This window comes from Artemia sp. Qi Xiang Cuo, chromosome 20 (assembly GCF_049724085.1).
Source record: "Artemia sp. Qi Xiang Cuo chromosome 20, ASM4972408v1, whole genome shotgun sequence".
NCBI classification, from domain to species: domain Eukaryota; kingdom Metazoa; phylum Arthropoda; class Branchiopoda; order Anostraca; family Artemiidae; genus Artemia; species Artemia sp. Qi Xiang Cuo.
The window spans coordinates 9,605,239-9,623,255 of NC_142813.1; the positions used below are offsets into that span (position 1 = coordinate 9,605,239).

The following is an 18,017-nucleotide window of genomic DNA, read 5'->3' on the forward strand; positions in this document are numbered from 1 at the left end:
GGGCATAGGGAGGGGGGTTGCTAATTCCCTTTCGATCTCTTTTGACTCTTTTAAAGTGAACTAGAAATTTCCATTTTCAATCAAATGAGCCCTCACTGAAGTTTACACGAGCATCCCTTCTATGTGAACCATATATACCCCCAGGGCACAACTTAAAACGCCTGTCCTCTGACCCTGGGGGTTCTGTCGACCCCAGAGTTTTAATATCTGATTTTTTAACTATTGTTAACAAAATGTTCACCTCAAAATTAAAGTGAACTAGAATTTTCCATTTTCAATCAAATGAGCCCTCTCTGAAGTTTACAAGAGCATCCCTTCTATAAGAACCATATATACCCCCAGGGCACAACTTAAAACGCCTGTCCTCTGACCCTGGGAGTTCTGTCGACCCCAGAGTTTTAATATCTGATTTTTTAACTATTCTTAACAAAATGTTCACCTCAAAATTCTTATTGGGTGGGTTTGGGGGGAAAGGTCTTGAGGGGGGAAGGGCTAGTTGCCCTCCCATCTCTTTTAATTCTGAGAAAGTAAACTAGACTTTTAACTTCCAATCGAATGAGCCGTCTCTGAAGTTTATGCGAGCATCATTTTCATAAGAACCATATACGTCCCAACACCGGAGTGTACACCCGGAGTTGTTTCGACACCGGAGTCGCGTTGTGCTGACACCGGAGTTTTTGTTATCTGACCTTGGAAATATTTATAAAAATGGCTATCTCAAAATTTTTAGCAGATGGGTTTGGGGAAAAAGGGCGTGTGGGGGGGGGGCTAGTTGCCCTCCGATCTTTTATAACTCTTAAAAAGTAAACTAGAACTTTCAATTTTTAATCAAATAAGCCCTCTCTGAATTTTATACGGGCATCCCTTCCAAAATAACTATTACATGCCCCCCGGGCATAACTTACAATGCCTATTCTGGGCCCTGAAGGATTGTGTCGACCCCGGAGTTTTCGTTATATGAACTTTGAACCATATTTAAAAAAAATGGTTCTCTAAAAGTTCTTATTGGATAGGGTGTGAGGAAAATAGGGTGTGGAGGGGGGGGGGGGTAGTTGCCATCCAATATCTTTTGACTCTTAAAAAGTGAACTAGAAATTTTAATTTCCAATAAAATGAGTCCACTTCGAAGTTTCTACGAGCATCCCTTTCATAAAAACCATATACGCCCCCAGGACAACACTTACAACGTTTACCCCCCGGGCCCTGGGGGGGTTGTGTCGACAATGGAGTTTTTGTTGTCTAAGTTCTTAACTATTTAAAGAAATGGTATCTCAAAATTTGTAGCGGATGGATTTGGGGGGAAAAGGGCATGGGGGGCTAGTTGCCTCAGATCTCTTGACCATTAAAAACTGAACTAGAACTTTCAATTTCCAAACAAATGAGCCCTCTATGAGAATTATAAGAGCATCTCTTTCATATAAACTATATATTCCCCCAGAGTTTAATTTAGAACACCTGTCCCTGGGTCCTGGGGGTGGTATCGACACTGAAGTTTTTCTTATCAAACCTTTGAACTATTTTTAACCAAATGGCAATCTCAAAATTTTTGTATCGAATGGTTTTGGGGAAAAAAAGCATTGGAGGGGGGGACTAGTTGCCCTCGTGTTTCTTTTATTTTTTGTCATCTGACTTTTCAACTATTTTTAACAAAATTGCTGTCTCAAAATTTTTATCGGATGCAAGTGGAGAAAAAGGGGCGTGGGGGGCTAGTAGTCCTTTAATCTCTTTTGACTCTCAAAAACTGAACTATAACTTTCAGTTTCCAATCAAATGAGCCCTCTTTGAAGTTTTTATGAGTACCCCTTCTATAAGAACCATATATGCCCCAGGGCATAAATTACAACGCCTGCTCTCGGGCCCTGGGAGTTTGGTCGACCCTGGAGTTTTCGTTATATGATCTTTGAACTATTTTTAAAAAAATGGCTATCTCAAAGTTTTTATCGAAAGGGTTTGAGCAAAAAAGGGTGTGGAGGGGGGTGGGGCTAGTTGCTCTCCGATCTCTTTTAACTCTTAAAAAGGGAACTAGAACTTTCAATTTCCAATCAAATGATCCCTGTTTGAAGTTTATACGAGCATCTCTTCCATAAGAATCCTATATGCCCGCATGGCATAACTTACAACACCTGCCCCCCGGACCCTGGGGTGTTATATCAACACTGAAGTTTTGTTATATGACCTTTTAACTATTTTTAACAAAATGGCTATCTCAAATTTGTTTCGAATGCATGTGGAAAAAAGGGCGTGGGGCGGGGGGTGGTAATTACCCTCTGATCACTTTTGACTCATAAAAAGTGAAGTAGAACTTTCAATTTCCAATCAAATGAGCGATCTCTGAATTTTATACGAGCCGTATTTCCATAAGAACCAAACAGGCCCCCAGGGAACAACTTACAATGCCTGCCCCCGGGCCCTGGGGTGTTGTATCGCCACCGGAGTCTTTGTTATGTGATCTTGGAATTATTTTAAAATAATGGCTATCTTAGAATTTTTATCGGATGTATTTGGTAAAAATAAGGGCTTGGGTGGGGCTAGTTGCCCTCAAATCATTTTGACTCTTAAAAAGGGCACTAGAACTCTTGATTTCCAATCGAATGAACCCCTCAGAAGTTTATACGATGACCCCTTCCATAGGAAGTGGCTGTGGGAAAAAATAATAATAAACATTTGAGCCGTATGGCCTTTACTATCGGCAATACTATAACGTTGCTCTGATTCATCTGGGCTAACAATACTGCGGGGTGCTGTCCACTTTTGACAAAAATTTCTACATAGATTCACACTGATCCTTGTTTCCTCTCTAAAACAATTCACTTTTGAAATTACATAGCCTTGCTTTTTCTATTCACAACCGATTCGTGTTCGCAATTTCTATTCTATTCACAACCTCATTTTTTCACAGCCTCATTATTCACAACCGATTCGTGTTCACAAACCGATTTCTATTTTTTTAAAGTTTTTTGTATGTGTTTTCCCTTATTTTTTCCTTTTTTTTTGTCTGATTTAAAGGTACAAATCCTCATGGATTATATATGGCTAGAAAAACTGTTATTTGGTTGACATATCCTTAAGGGAAGAGAATTTCCCAGCATTATTACAAAAAAAAGGTCAGAAATTAGGCTAAATATAAAAAACAAGTTTTTCAACTGAAAGTAAGCAGCAACATCGAAACTTAAAACGAACAGAAAATACTCCGCATATTATTGGTTTCATCCCCTAGTCAATACCTCGCTCTTTAAGCCAAAGATTTTTTAGTACTTTCATAAGAGCTATTTATTATCTATTAATTGTCAAATCTATTTATAATAATAGCTTTTATATATAGCTATTTATTATCAATCATTAATTGTCAAAGCTATTTATAATAATAGCTTTTATAAAAGCTTTTATTTTCATTCACATAATAATGTTATGTGGGAGGATCTTTCCACGAAGGAAGTTTTCATGGGGGAAGGGACATTGCTATGAAGGGGGCACCGAATTTCCCAGCATTATTTAAAAAAAAAGTATAACCTTGAGCTTTTTTCTGCGATTTCAAATGGTAATGTTTCTCTTTTCCTGTTTCAAAACAGTTCTTGGTAACGAACTGTGAGTAAGGAGCGACCCGGCTCAATGGTAATCGAAACTCTAAAAACGGAATTTTCATACCAATAGATACATCACAAGAATCAGATTGTATTTCTGATTTCAAATATATAAGTTTCATCATGTATAATCTTACCTATCAAAAGTTACGCGCCTGATAATATATGGCTGATTTTCAAAAAAAGAGGGAAAGACCCCGTAACAGTCATATAGCCTTAATGAAATTCACACCGTCATATTCAGCGCACCCTATAGTCACACTCTAGAGGTTTTAATAGGCTATCAACAACAAATTTGAATTTTACATTTTTTGCCAGAAGAAAGATCAGAGTTGCGTGTTTATTTTATTTTTTTTTTTTTTCCCCAGGGGTGATAGTATTAATCCATTGGTCCCAGAATATCGTTGGAGGGCTCATTCGAACGGAAATTAAAAGTTCTAGGGCCCTTTTTAAGTGACCAAAAAATGGAGGGCAAATGGGCCCCCTCCCACGCTCATTTTTTTCTCAAAGTCACCCGACCAAAATTTTGCGATAGCCATTTTGTTCAGCATGGTCGAAAATATTATAACTATGTCTTTTAGGATGACTTAATCCCTCAAAGCCCCCAGGGGGAGGGCTGAAAGTTATGAACTTTACCCAATGTTAACATATATTATTGGTTAATGGGAAGTATACAGACGTTTTCAGGGGGAATTTTTTATGGGTGTGGGGGGGGGGTCGGGGGTTATATGGGAGGATCTTTTCAAGATGGAAGTTTTCACGGGGGAAGGGACATTGCTATGAAGGGGGCGCCGGATTTCCCATCATTATTTTTTTTAAAAATCAGAAATTAAATATAAAAAAACAAGTTTTTCAACTGAAAGTAAGGAGCAACATCAAAACTTAAAACGAACAAAAAAATATTAGCTATATGATTGGGTTCACCTTCTAGTAAATGCCTCGCTCTTTAAGCCAAAGATTTTTAGTACTTTCATAAGAGCTATTTATTCTAATTAACGGCCTTTGTGATTAAGGGGTCACTTATTAACTGAAAGTAAGGAACCACGTTAAAACTTAAAACGAACAGAAACTATTCCGTATATGAAAGAGGCTGTCCCCTCCTCAACGCCTCGCTCTTTACGCTAAAGTTTGACTTTCTCACAACTCAATTTTTTTTAAACAATAAAATTTTTTTTTAATTGTAAAATTTTTTAATTAACTTTAGCGAAATTCACACCATCAGATTCAGCTTATCAAAGAACATTATTAAAGAAGGTTCAAACTCCTATCTGCAAAACTGTGGAATTTTGCATTTTTAATTAACTTTAACGAAAATTACACCATCACATTCAGCTTATCAGAGAACCCTATTAAAGAAATTTCACGCTCCTATCTGCAAAAAGGTGGAAATTTGTATTTTTGCTCGAAGAAAGATCACGATGCCAGCCCTCCAAAAAATGGAGGGCAACTAGGCCCCCTCCCACGCTCATTTTTTTCTCAAAGTCACCCGATTCAAATTTTGAGATAGCCAGTTTGTTCAGCATAGTCGAAAATCTAATAAATATGTCTTTTATGATGACTTAATCCCCCACAGTTCCCAGGGGAAGGGCTTCAAGATATGAACTTTGCCCATTGCTTACCTATTGTATTGGTTATTGGGAAGTATACATACATTTTCAGGAAGGATTTTTTTTCTGTTGGGGGGAGGGGGTTACTCGGGAGAATCTTTCCGTGGATGATGTTTCTTTGGGGTAAGGGACATTCCTATGAAGGGTGCGCCGGACTTCCAAGCATTATTTAAAAAGCGATCAGAAATTAAATTTAAAAATAACAAGTTTTTTCAACTGAAAGTAAGAAGCAACATTAGAACTTAAAACGATCAGAAATTATTACGTATATGAGGGGGTTCTACCCCAAGTCAAAACCTCGCTCTTTACGCAACAGTTTTTTTTAGTACTTTAAAAAGAGCTATATATTTTAATTAAATGGCCTTTGTGATTCAGGGGTTTGTGAATTAAATTTCTTTTTAACTTTTAACATAAAGAGCATGGTATTGACTAAGAGGAGAACCATCTCATATACGTAATAACATATACGTAATAAAAAAAAACAAAAAAACAAGCGATACGGCTCAATAGTAATCGAAACTTTAAAAAACGGAATTTTGATGTCAATAAATGTATCAAAAGAATGGGCTTATAATGCTGATTCTAAAAATAAACTTTAAAAAACTTTAAAATAAATTTTATTAGGTTTAGTATTACTCATCAAAGGCTACGAGCCTGAGAAAATTTACCTGATTTTTTAAAGAAGGAGGAAACATCCCCTACAAGTGAAAGAATTTTAATGAAAATCCCACCGTCAGATTCAGCGTATCACAAAACCCTATTACATAGTTTTCAAGCTCATATCTGCAAAAATCTGCAACTATATCTGCAACGTATTTTTTGCCAGAAGAAAAATATACGAATATCGAAGTTCATTACGTAATTTAATTTGTAAATTACGTCAGAACCAAATTTAGAGACAGCCATTTAGCAAAAGAAGGGTAAAATTTTTATGCAAATTTTGTTTACTTATTCAATGACGATGAGCCAAAATAAAAGCTGCATTAACTTAAAAACGATCAGAAATTAAATAAAAAAAACAAGTTTTTTAAACTGAAAGTAAGAAGCGACATTAAAACTTAAAACGAACAGAAATTATAGGCCTACCGTATACGAAAGGGGCTGTCCCCTCCTCAACGCCACGTTCTTTAAGCTAAAATGTTAATCTGTCTAACGAAATTATTTTTCAAAACAATAAAAAACTTTAGCGTAAAGAGCGAGGCGTTGAGGAGGGGACAGCCCCATTCATATAAGGAATAATTTCTGTTCGTTTTAAGTTTTAATGTCGCTCCTTACTTTCAGTTTAAAAAACTTGTTTTTTTTTATTTAAGTTATGTACAAAGATTCGGTTCATTTAAACACATGTATACAAAGTATATAAAAATCAGAGGACCCTAATTTAGAGGTCTCGACTCTCGATCGCTTCAGCCGTGTAAAGTATCAAATATCATGCAGAATTTTCATTAACATAATCATGTTATGTGGGAGGATCTTTCAATGAGGGAAGTTTTCATGGGGAAAGGGACATTGCTATGAAGGGAGTGCCGAATTTCCCAGCATTTTTTAGAAAAAAGATCAGAAATTAGGTTAAATATAAAAAAAAATAAGTTTTTCAACTGAAAGTAAGCAGCAACATCGAAACTTAAAACGAACAGGAAATATTACGCACATGATTGGGTTCACCTCCTATTCAATACCTCGCTGTTTAAGCCAAAGATCTTTTAGTACTTTCACAAGAGCTATTTATTATCAATCATTAAATGTCAAAGCTATATATAATAATAGCATTAATATTATCAAAGCTGTTTATAATAAATCATTAATTTAAGTAATTTTCTATTACTTAAATTACCCATTGATGGTATTAGAACCTCTAGCTATTTATTACCATTTTGGTAATGATTTATTATAGACACTAGCCTCAGAGTCTGTTCGGGGGTACGCATAAAAAGAAAGAAAACACAGCCTGTATTCTCCTGTGAGGGCCAGAGAATAATAATACGTCAGTAGAAATTTCAATTAATCCTTCTCTCCATCCCCCCCCCCCAAAAAAAAAACCTGAAAGTTTGAATACAAGAATCATAGTCAAGAGACAAAATGGGGTATACTTATGAAATAACGCATAAAGTTCGTCACCGTTTAATGAAACAGACTTGCTTTTTTCAATGAGAATGTTCATCTGCCTTCAGACTTCAAGCATAGGAAAGACAAAAAAAAACGCATACTCTCTTTTGAGCATTCAAGAGCCTACCAGCTCTGACTGTAACTGGAGAAAGACTGGCTTTAGCTACCCATTCTGTCACATCACATGATTATTTTTAGATCGGAGATTGGCTGTGTGATTTGAAAACCTATCAATTATATAGAGTAAAATTTAACAATGAGGATAATGAATAATATTTTGTTCGTACTTATCATGGGATCTACCAGTCCTAATACAGTTTTTGCAGGTTCATATAATCCTGACTCTTGCAGAGGTGAAAATATCTGTATACTTTTCAAGAGGAGGGGGGGGGGCAAAAATTAAATTGTCGCCTCTCTTGATCTGGTGCTGCTGATAAAAACAAACTTCTTCTATATCTTCTTCTGTCACCTGTTATTAATTTCCCTCTGATACAGATTAATCTATGTTCCCACCACCCTAATAATGTTAAAGATTTCTTTTATAGGTTCACTGGACAGCACAGAGAAAGCATCGATCTTTTGATCAGCTGTAAGAATGATCTCCTTTGGGAGCCATTAGCAAACAAAGCGATTCTTGACAACATTCTTGACCTATCTGTCTTTGATGGGATGGAGCCTCGTGCTGCTGATGAAGAAAACCGCCTATTGTACTTGCATGCAACAAAGGTCAGTCCATAAATATATTACATCAATTAAATTTACGAAAAAATAGTTTTTTTTTTAAATGAAAGGGAAGAACAACATTAAAACTTCAAATGAACAGAAATTATTCTGTATTTCAGAGGGCTGCCTTTCCTCAAGCCCTCATTCTTTATGCTAAAGTTTTATTGTGATTTAAAAGTGCTTCTTAGCTCAATGCAACGACCCTTGGGTTTGAGCAGTCCCCCTCAAAGAATCACGACACAAAGTCAAGCTTTAGTGTAAGAGCAACTGACTGAAAGGAAGGCGGGTCCGATAAAGTATGGAATAACTTTTGTTTATTTTAAATTCAAACTATTTTTTTAAAATTTAACTTTTAACCGGCAATGTTTTGAAAAAAAGATTTCATTAAGTGTATTTGCTTTTGAAAATTATGATTGAATAAAGAACTTGTTAAGCAAGAAGGAGGAATTGTATTGACGACATAATTTCTTAATTCAAATGACATTGCTGATTTCCAACCCTATTACTTGAAACTAAAGAATAAAACAATGTTTAGGCAAATTTTAGACATTTCACAAGGCAAAGGCATTGGTACACACGATTTTGAATGAATCCAAACAGCTAAAGTAAAAGGCATTGAAAAAAGTCTTAGTTAATGATGAAAATTTTTTAAATATTTAATTTTTCTTCTTAAAACTGGTATATTGCTATTTCTGGCCACAAGCACGATCTAAATAGGTTAAAACCCTAAGGGATAATTCATATTTTTCCTAGGGTGGTTGTATCGAACCTATGGTAACGCCATGACAGCAAGAAGAGGCTCACATTGTCTGCGGCTAGAAGACAAGTGACAACGACAATCCATATATACAAGCCTGTCACGTAGGCGTGCCAGGGCCCGGCGTTGAGCATATGCACTGTGTGGTGTGGAAAAATTGTCATTTCTATAAACTGGAAATCCTCCAGTTGAATATCCTCCCTCAACATTCCCTGACAGTTTCAATTTTACATTTTTAGCCGTTCTTGAGATATTGCACATACACCCTTTGGATAACCTGAATGCACAACGTTTTTTTGATTTAGTTAAACACCCTCCTCAACATTCCTTAAGAGTCCTAACTTAGAGTCCATAGGTTGTCCTGAGAAGTTTCATCTTAATATCCTTAGCTATCCCTAATATGATGCAGACACGCCATTTTTAAAACATGGATGCATGTGGTGTATTTCAGTGTAGTTCATTATCCCCCTCAACCTTCAATAAAAGTTTTAACTTGATACACTTAGCCGTCAAAGAGACATCACATTTTATACAATTAGCGATTCAAAGCATAGTAATCGAATATAATATAGACAAAAATATTAATTTTTTTTTCAGGAATCCAGACTGTTTAAAATTCGCCGAGATTTGTTTCATTTTGCTTGTAAAATTAGTTATTCTTTTTATTTGAATTATTAATAATAAAGGTACTTGTCAAGAATCCGATAAACACGGGTTAAGTGAAATTTGGTTAATGCAAATGAAACAAAACAAAATAGGATGAAAATATAAATCATCAGTATTGTTCAGAGTTCAGAGAGTTAAGAGCAATTTCAATCGGATAAATTACAGGATTAGATCTGACCTGTGTGTGGCTTTGTGCCAAAATTGTGGTTACGATACTAGATCAAATTAAGGACTTTATTTGTACATCAATAATCCAAAGTGTCCAAAGTGTGAAATAATCCAATAATCCAAAGTGTGAAAATGACAAACCAAACAATAGAGGCCGAGAATATGCAAAATGCCCAGTTTTTGCGAGAGATAAATTTAAAATTGGATTTATTACCAGCGCTTTCGGAGAAAGAGCTGGAAAATGTGAAATCAGACCTAGTAATCACATAAGAACGAGTCAACCAGCTCAAAGCAGATGAGAAAAGAACAAATTTGATTATATATAACTATACTCCGCAACACCTCGGTGAGTATACTGTGAAGCAAGAAATAATGGATTTATTAAACCGCACTATGCCATCTCTCAAAATAAGTCGAGGTGATGTACGTGACATTTTTAGATTGAAATCAGGGCCAATAGTAGTGAAGCTAAACTCGGTCGGAATCAGAGACTACATCTTAAGAAATAGTTCCTTATTGGAAAAGGTAGGTCTATCGGTGGCCCCAGACTACACGGCTAAACAAAGAGAAGCCCGTAGACACTTACAGGAAATTATGAATCTTGCACCGAACGACGGCCGTGATGCAAAGTTACGAGGTGACAAGTTGTTTATCAAAGGCCGACTATTCAGGTACGATGGAAAGGCTGTGATTGAGGTTAAATGTAACTTGGCGCCAGTTAAAAATCTTGGCCCACCTCCTAGTGCTAGGCTCCCAAATGACCCTGCTGTTATCCCGATGGGGCTAGATAGTGATGCCAGTGATAGTGATGCCGAGAGAGTGATACCATCAACAGTATCGGCAACTAAAAGACCTGTTAGTGCTGTTATTAGCCCTAATGACCTACATCAACCAAGCACTCGTAACGTGTCACCTAGAGGAAACCATTCTCCAAGAAAAGGACTTAACAGAAGACCTAGCAGTGGTTTTTCCCATGATTTTGTTGATAACAGACAGCGAGTGCTAACAGATATTAATAGTCGCAGTCGTGAGTATTACCATTTCGCCTTTTCCCCGAAAGAGGCCAGGAACGAGAAACTCCAAGAAGTGGCTAGTGATATTAATGCACTGATAGAAAGCATAGACGCATAGGATTAAAGAGCCATATACTGAGTTTAGTGTCATGGAACATACAAGGACTACGTGATAAGTTGCCTTATTTATATGATGAATTACTTTCGTCTGATGTGATTTCGTTTATTGAAACATGGAACGATTATTCTCCTATATCACCTCTCCCAGGGTATTTGGTTGAACAGGACGGTTGTGCGTAAACCAGCAAGAAATAATAGACATTATGGTGGTATTTTGATTAAATAATCAGCTATTGATGGTTATGAAAGACCTAATAGTAGATCTGAAAATTTACTTTGGCTACGTATTTGTTTTAAATTTGGGAAGAGATTAATTTTGGGAGTTGTGTATATCCCTCCACAAAATAGTTCGTACAGTCGAGAAAATACTTGGGAAGTTTTAGATGATGAACTGTCACTAATACAAGAAAGTTATAGTGATTTTGAGTGCGTTTTGATGGGAAATTTTAATGCTTTTGATGGGGGTGTTGAGGTTGAGGTTCCAGATTTATTAATCCTAGATTTAGGAGATTTGGTCCCTAACTGTTGTAGAATACCGCAAAGTAATAAGGATGAAAAAAGAAAAATAAATGTTTGGGGAAAAAAGCTCCTGGCGCTTTATGGGGAATATGGTCTGATGATTGCGAATGGAAGGTTTGGAAATGATAAGGGTCTGGGCGAGTTTACTTGCCTTTCGGGCCCAACTCCAAGTGTTGTAGATTATGCACTGATTAATACGGCATTTGCACCTGAATTGATTGATATGGATGTGCTAGATTTAGTTGGATCCGATCATAGAGCTATTAAGCTTGAGTTGAAGACTGGGAAGCTTCAGGATGATGGTCTTCGAGTTAGAAATTTATGTAATGGAGAGCTTAGATTAGACGGCTTAAGAAAACAAATTAGATATGATCTAACCGATAACGACTTTGAAACATTTAAAAGGGAGCTTATGAAGTTGCCTGCAGGAAATAAGTTGAAAGCGTTTGAAGAAGATGGGAAAGATATACATGGTATAATTATGGAGTTAAATGAAATAATTTGCAGCTGTGCAGTGTCGTGTAATCTGACAAAAATACATTCTTAGACCACACTGGCTATACATGACAAATGAAACTCAGAGAGGAGAGAAAGTAACAAAATGAAAAATAAAATCAAAAAAGGTGAAAAAACGAGGATTTTGTCAGCCAGTGGTGAAACCATGGAGATGAAAATATAAGCAAATATTTCAACAAGGACCTCCGCCAAGTCGTCCTCAGTGCTAAACAAAAAAAAAAAAAAAAAAAAAAAAAGAAAATACAACCTTTCGAAGTTGACCTTACAAAGACAGAACAGACACATCATGCACATAGTGCTATCATCAGACGGATGAGACGTTTCAAATGAGCTGTCACTCGCCACAAATCGGAGCACAATCACAATTGACTCACAGCAGAGGAGATTCTAAGCGGTCAGACACTACTTTTTGGGACTAAACCTTATCTGCTTGATTAGTAGCTCATTTTAAAGGCCATTTTCTCTTATTCATAATATATACGTTTTACCCCGTTTAAAAGTCTTGAATTCAATTTAGTTCCCAATTAAAGTTTTTTTAAGAAATTCAAAATCCTTGTCTTACAAAAAAATTGGCGATGGCGTTGCTTTGCTTTGCTTTGGCTTATTATGCCCTATATAGTGTTTTTATGAAACGAAAAACAATTTACCATAACATTATCATAACATTCAATATTTCCTTCATTGCTACAACTCTTTGTGACTTTTTCATTTAACCAGGGCGATTCTCTTATCGCCCTAGTCCTAAAATTCCAGCCATAAGGTCAAAGAATGAGAAAAAGGTTCCTATTCTTCTCAAAACGTGGAGTGCTATCATCAGACAGATGAGACTTTTCAAATGAGCTGTCACTCGCCACAAATCGGAGCACAATCACAATTGACTCACAGCATAGGAGATTCTAAGGGGTCAGACACTACTTTTTGGGACTAAACCTTATCTGCTTGACTAGTAGCTCATTTTAAAGCCCATTTTTCTCTGATTTATAATATATACGTCTTACGGCGTTTAAAATCCTTGAATTAAATTTAGTTCCAAAATAAAGTTTCTTTTTAAGATATTCAAAATCCTTGTCTTACAAAAAAGCGGGCGATGGCGTTGCTTTGCCTTGCTTTGGCTTATTATGTCCTATACAGTGTTCTGATGAAGTGAAAAACAATTTACAATAACATTACCATAACATTCAACATTTCCGTCATTGCTACAACTCTTTGTGACTTTTTCATTTAACCAGGGCGATTCTCTTATCGCCCTAGTCTTAAAATTTCAACCATAAGGTCAAAGAATGAGAAAAAGGTTCCTATTCTTCTCAAAACGTGGAGTGCTATCATCAGACAGATGAGATTTTTCAAATGAGCTGTCACTCACCACAAATCGGAGCACAATCACAATTGACTCACAGCATAGGAGATTCTAAGGGTTCAGACACTACTTTTTGGGACTAAACCTTATCTGCTTGACTAGTAGCTCATTTTAAAGCCAATTTTTCTCTAATTTATAATATATACGTCTTACCGCGTTTGAAAATCTTGAATTCAATTTAATTCCCAAATAAAGTTTTTTTTTATGAAATTCAAAATCCTTGTCTTACAAAAAAGCGGGTGATGGCGTTGCTTTTCCTTGCTTTGGCTTATTATGTCCTATACAGTGTTTTTATGAAGCGAAAAACAATTTACCATAACATTACCATTACATTCAATATTTCCTTCATTGCGACAACTCTTTGTGACTTTTTCATTTTACCAGGGCGATTTTCTTATCGCCCTAGTCTTAAAATTCCAGCCATAAGGTCAAAGAATGAGAAAAAGGTTCCTATTCTTCTCAAAACGTGGAGTGCTATCATCAGACGGATGATACGTTTCAAATGAGCTATCAGTCACCCCAAATCGGAGCACAATCACAATTGACTCACAGCAGAGGAGATTCTAAGGGGTCAGACACTCCTTTTTGGGACTATACCTTATCCGCTTGACTAGTAGCTCATTTTAAAGCCCATTTTTCGCTCATTCATAATATATACGTCTTACCGCGTTTAAAATTCTTGAATTCAATTTAGTTCCCAAATAATTTTTTTTTAAAGAAATTCAAAATCCTTGTCTTACAAAAAAGCGGACGTTGGCCTTGCTTTGGCTTATTATGTCCTATACAGTGTTTTCATGAAGTGAAAAACAATTTACCATAACACTACCATAAAATTTAGTATTTCCTTCATTGCTACAACTCTTTGTGACTTTTTTATTTAACCAGGGCGATTTTCATATCGCACTAGTCTTAAAATTCTAGCCATAAGGTCAAAGAATGAGGAAAAGGTTCCCATTCTTCTCAAAACGTGGAGTGCTATCATCAGACGTATGAGACGTTTCAAATGAGCTGTAACTCGCCAAAAATCGGAGCACAATCACAATTGAATCACAGCAGAGGAGATTCTAAGGGGTCAGACACTATTTTTTGGGACTAAACCTTATCTGCTTGAGTAATAGCTCAATTTAAAGGCCATTTTTCTCTGATTCATAATATATACGTCTTACCGCGTTTAAAAGTCTTGAATTCAATTTTGTTCCCAAATAAAGTTTTTTTTTATGAAATTTAAAATCCTTGTCTTACAAAAAAGCGGGCGATGGTTTTGCTTTGCCTTGCTTTGGCTTATTATGTCCTATACCGTGTTCTATGAAGCAAAAAACAATATCCCTTAGATTTACCATAATATTCATTATTTTCTTAAATGCTACAACTCTTTGTGACTTTCTCATTTAACCAGGCCAATTTTCTTATCGCCCTAGTCTGAAAATTCCAGTCATAAGGTCAAATAATTAGAAAGAGGTCCCTATTCTTCTCAAAACGTGTAGTTCTATCATCAGGCGGATGAGACGTTTCGAATGAGCTGTCACTCGCCACAAATCAGAGCACAATCATAATTGACTCACAGCAGAGGAGATTTTAAGGGGTCAGACACTACTTTTTGGGACTAAACCTTATCTGCTTGATTAGTAGCTCATTTTAAAGGCCATTTTCTCTGATTTATAATATATACATATTACCACGTTTAAAAGTCTTGAATTCAATTTAGTTCCCAAATAAAGTTTTTTTAAAGAAATTCAAAATCCTTTTCTTACGAAAAAGCGGGCGATGGCGTTGTTTTGCCTTGCTTTGCTTTATTATGTCCTATACAGTGTTTTTATGAAACGAAAAACAATTTACCATAACATTTCCATAATATTAAATATTTCCTTCATTGCTACAACTCTTTGTGACTTTTTTATTTAACCAGGGTGATTTTCTTATCGACCTTGTCTTCAAATTTCAGCCATAAGGTCAAAGAATGAGAAAAAGGTTCCTATTCTTCTTAAAAAGTGGAGTACTATCATCAGACAGATAAGAAGTTCCAAATGAGCTGTCACTCGCCACAAATCTGAGCACAATCACAATTGACTCCCAGCAGAGTAGATTCTAAGAGGTCAGACACTACTTTTTGGGACTAAACCTTATCTGCTTGGGTAGTAGCTCATTGTAAAGCCCATTTTTCTCTGCTTCATAATATATACCTCTTACCGCGTCTAAAGGTGTCGAATTCAGTTTAGTTCCCAAATAAAGTTTTTTTAAGAAATTCAAAATCCTTGTCTTACAAAAAAGTGGGTAGTGGCGTTGATTTGCCTTTCTTTGGCTTATTATGTCCTATACAGTGTTTTTATGAAGTGAAAAACAATTTACTATAACATTACCATAACATTCAATATTTCCTTAATTGATACAACTCTTTGTGACTTTTTCATTTAACCAGGGTGATTTTCTTATCGCCCTAGTCTTAAAATTCCAGCCATAAGGTCAAAGAATGAGAAAAACGTTCCTATTCTTCTCAAAACGTGGAGTGCTATCATAAGACCGATGAGACGTTTCAAATGAGCTTTCACTCTCCACAAATCGGAGCACAATCACAATTGACTAACAGAAGAGGAGATTCTAAGGGGTAAGACACTACTTTTTGGGACTAAACCTTATCTGCTTGATTATTAGCTCATTTTAAAGCCCATTTTTCGTTGATTCATCATATATACTTCTTACCGCGTCTAAAATTCTTGAATTCAATTTAGTTCCCAAATAAAGTTTTTTTTTAAGAAATTCAAAATCCTTGTCTTAAAAAAAGCGGACGTTGGCCTTACTTTGGCTTATTATGTCCTATACAGTGTTCTTATGAAGTGAAAATTAATTTACCATAACATTACCATAACACTTAGTATTTCCTTCATTGCTACAACTCTTTGTGACTTTTTTTTATTTAACCAGGGCGATTTTCATATCGCACTAGTCTTATAATTCTAGCCATAAGATCAAAAAATGAGAAAAAGGTTCTTATTTTTCTCAGAACGTGGAGTGCTATCATCAGACGGATGAGACGTTTCAAATGAGCTGTGACTCGCCAGAAATCGGAGTACAATCACAATTGACTCACAGCAGAGGAGATTATATGGGGTCAGACACTACTTTCTGGGACTAACCTTATCTGCTTGATTAGTAACTCAATTTAAAGGGACTTTTTCTCTGATTCATAATATATACGTCTTATCGCGTTTAAAAGTCTTGAATTCAATTTTGTTCCCAAATAAAGTTTTTTCTTATGAAATTTAAAATCCTTGTCTTACAAAAAAGCGGGCGATGGCTTTGCTTTGGCTTATTATGTCCTATATCGTGTTTTATGAAGCGAAAAACAATAGGCCTTAGATTTACCATAACATTCAATATTTTTTTCATTGCTACAACTCTTTGTGACTTTTTCATTTAACCAGGGCGATTTTCTTATCGCCCTAGTCTTAAAATTCCAGCCATAAGGTCAAAGAATGAGAAAAAGGTCCCTATTCTTCTCAAAACGTGTAGTTCTATCATCAGACGGATGAGACGTTTCAAATGAGCTGTCTCTCGCCACAAATCGGAGCCCAATCACAATTGACTCACAGCAGAGGAGCTTCTAAGGGGTCAGACACTACTTTTTGGGATTAAACCTTATCTGCTTGATTAGTAGCTCATTTTAAAGGCCATTTTCTCTGATTTATAATATATACATCTTACCACGTTTAAAAGTCTTGAATTCCATTTAGTTCCCAAATAAAGTTTTTCTTTAAGAAATTCAAAATCCTTGTCTTACAAAAAAGCGGGCGATGGCGTTGCTTTGCCTTGCTTTGGTTTATTATGTCCTATACAGTGTTTTATGAAACGAAAAACAATTTACCATAACATTACCATAACATTCAATATTTCCTTCATTGTTACAACTCTTTCTGACCTTTTCATTTAACCAGGGCGATTTTCTTATCGCCCTAGTCTCAAAATTCCAGCCATAAGGTCAAAGAATGAGAAAAAGGTTCCTATTCTTCTCAAAACGTGGAGTGCTATCATCAGACGGATGAGACGTTTCAAATGAGCTGTCACTCGCCACAAGTCGGAGCACAACCACAATTAGCTCATGATTGTTGGACTTCTCAACAATGCTCAATTAAAAGTTTGACTGGTTATGCTCTATATACCGTTTTAATTTAGCAAAGAATTATAGATAAGTCTTAAATTAAAATAATTTTTTGAAGTGAAAGTTGGGAACAAAATTAAACCTTAAAATAGTGAGGATGGGGTGTACCCCCTCCCCAACTCTCGCTCTTTACGCTAAAGTCTTCAAGATTTATAAAATTACTTCGCATTCAAAATCAACGACCCTTTCTGCAGGTTGAAATAACCATCATTTTTCGAGAGTGTCGTTGCGTAATTATGACTCTAGCCCTTTTCTCTTAGATGCATACAAAAAAAAGAAGTAAGATTGCATAAAAAAAAGCATACAAAAATTTGTTTATATCCATTTTTGTTACGTCTCTACGAGTCAGACAAACATTCTTTTTTTTGGGGGGGTCAAACCACCCTGACCCCCCCCCCTCCGGGTACAGCCTTGATATGCAGAAAAAGAAGACCAACAACTCAAATAAATAATTGACCCGTAAATTCATCATATAATTCAATTTGTTCTCCATTGTTAAATGTCTTTCTGATTTTCTAATTTAACTATTTATTTTTCCTTATATTCCTTAGTTCACTGTGGAGCGAATACAATTTGTTCTTAAAGGAATCGTTTATTACGAAAAAAATCTAGAAAAATAAAAAACTTCGTCATGATTTATTCACAAAACATAAATAGCTTAAGTTCAATTATCAGCCTTCATGAAGCTTGAACAATAGCAAAGCATTCGTGTTCATTTGTTTTCTCAACTTTGG

General features: G+C 35.9%; 1 protein-coding gene across 1 annotated transcript in view; it reads left to right on the forward strand.

The window, feature by feature from the left end:
* LOC148939853 (tetratricopeptide repeat protein 21A-like) overlaps positions 1-18,017 on the forward strand; it is a 274,902-nt gene that overhangs the window by 170,931 nt on the left and 85,954 nt on the right. Inside the window, exon 17 of the mRNA XM_089105983.1 lies at positions 7,837-8,017. Coding sequence (XP_088962109.1) covers positions 7,837-8,017 — 181 coding nt within the window. The remainder of the gene's footprint in view (positions 1-7,836; positions 8,018-18,017) is intronic.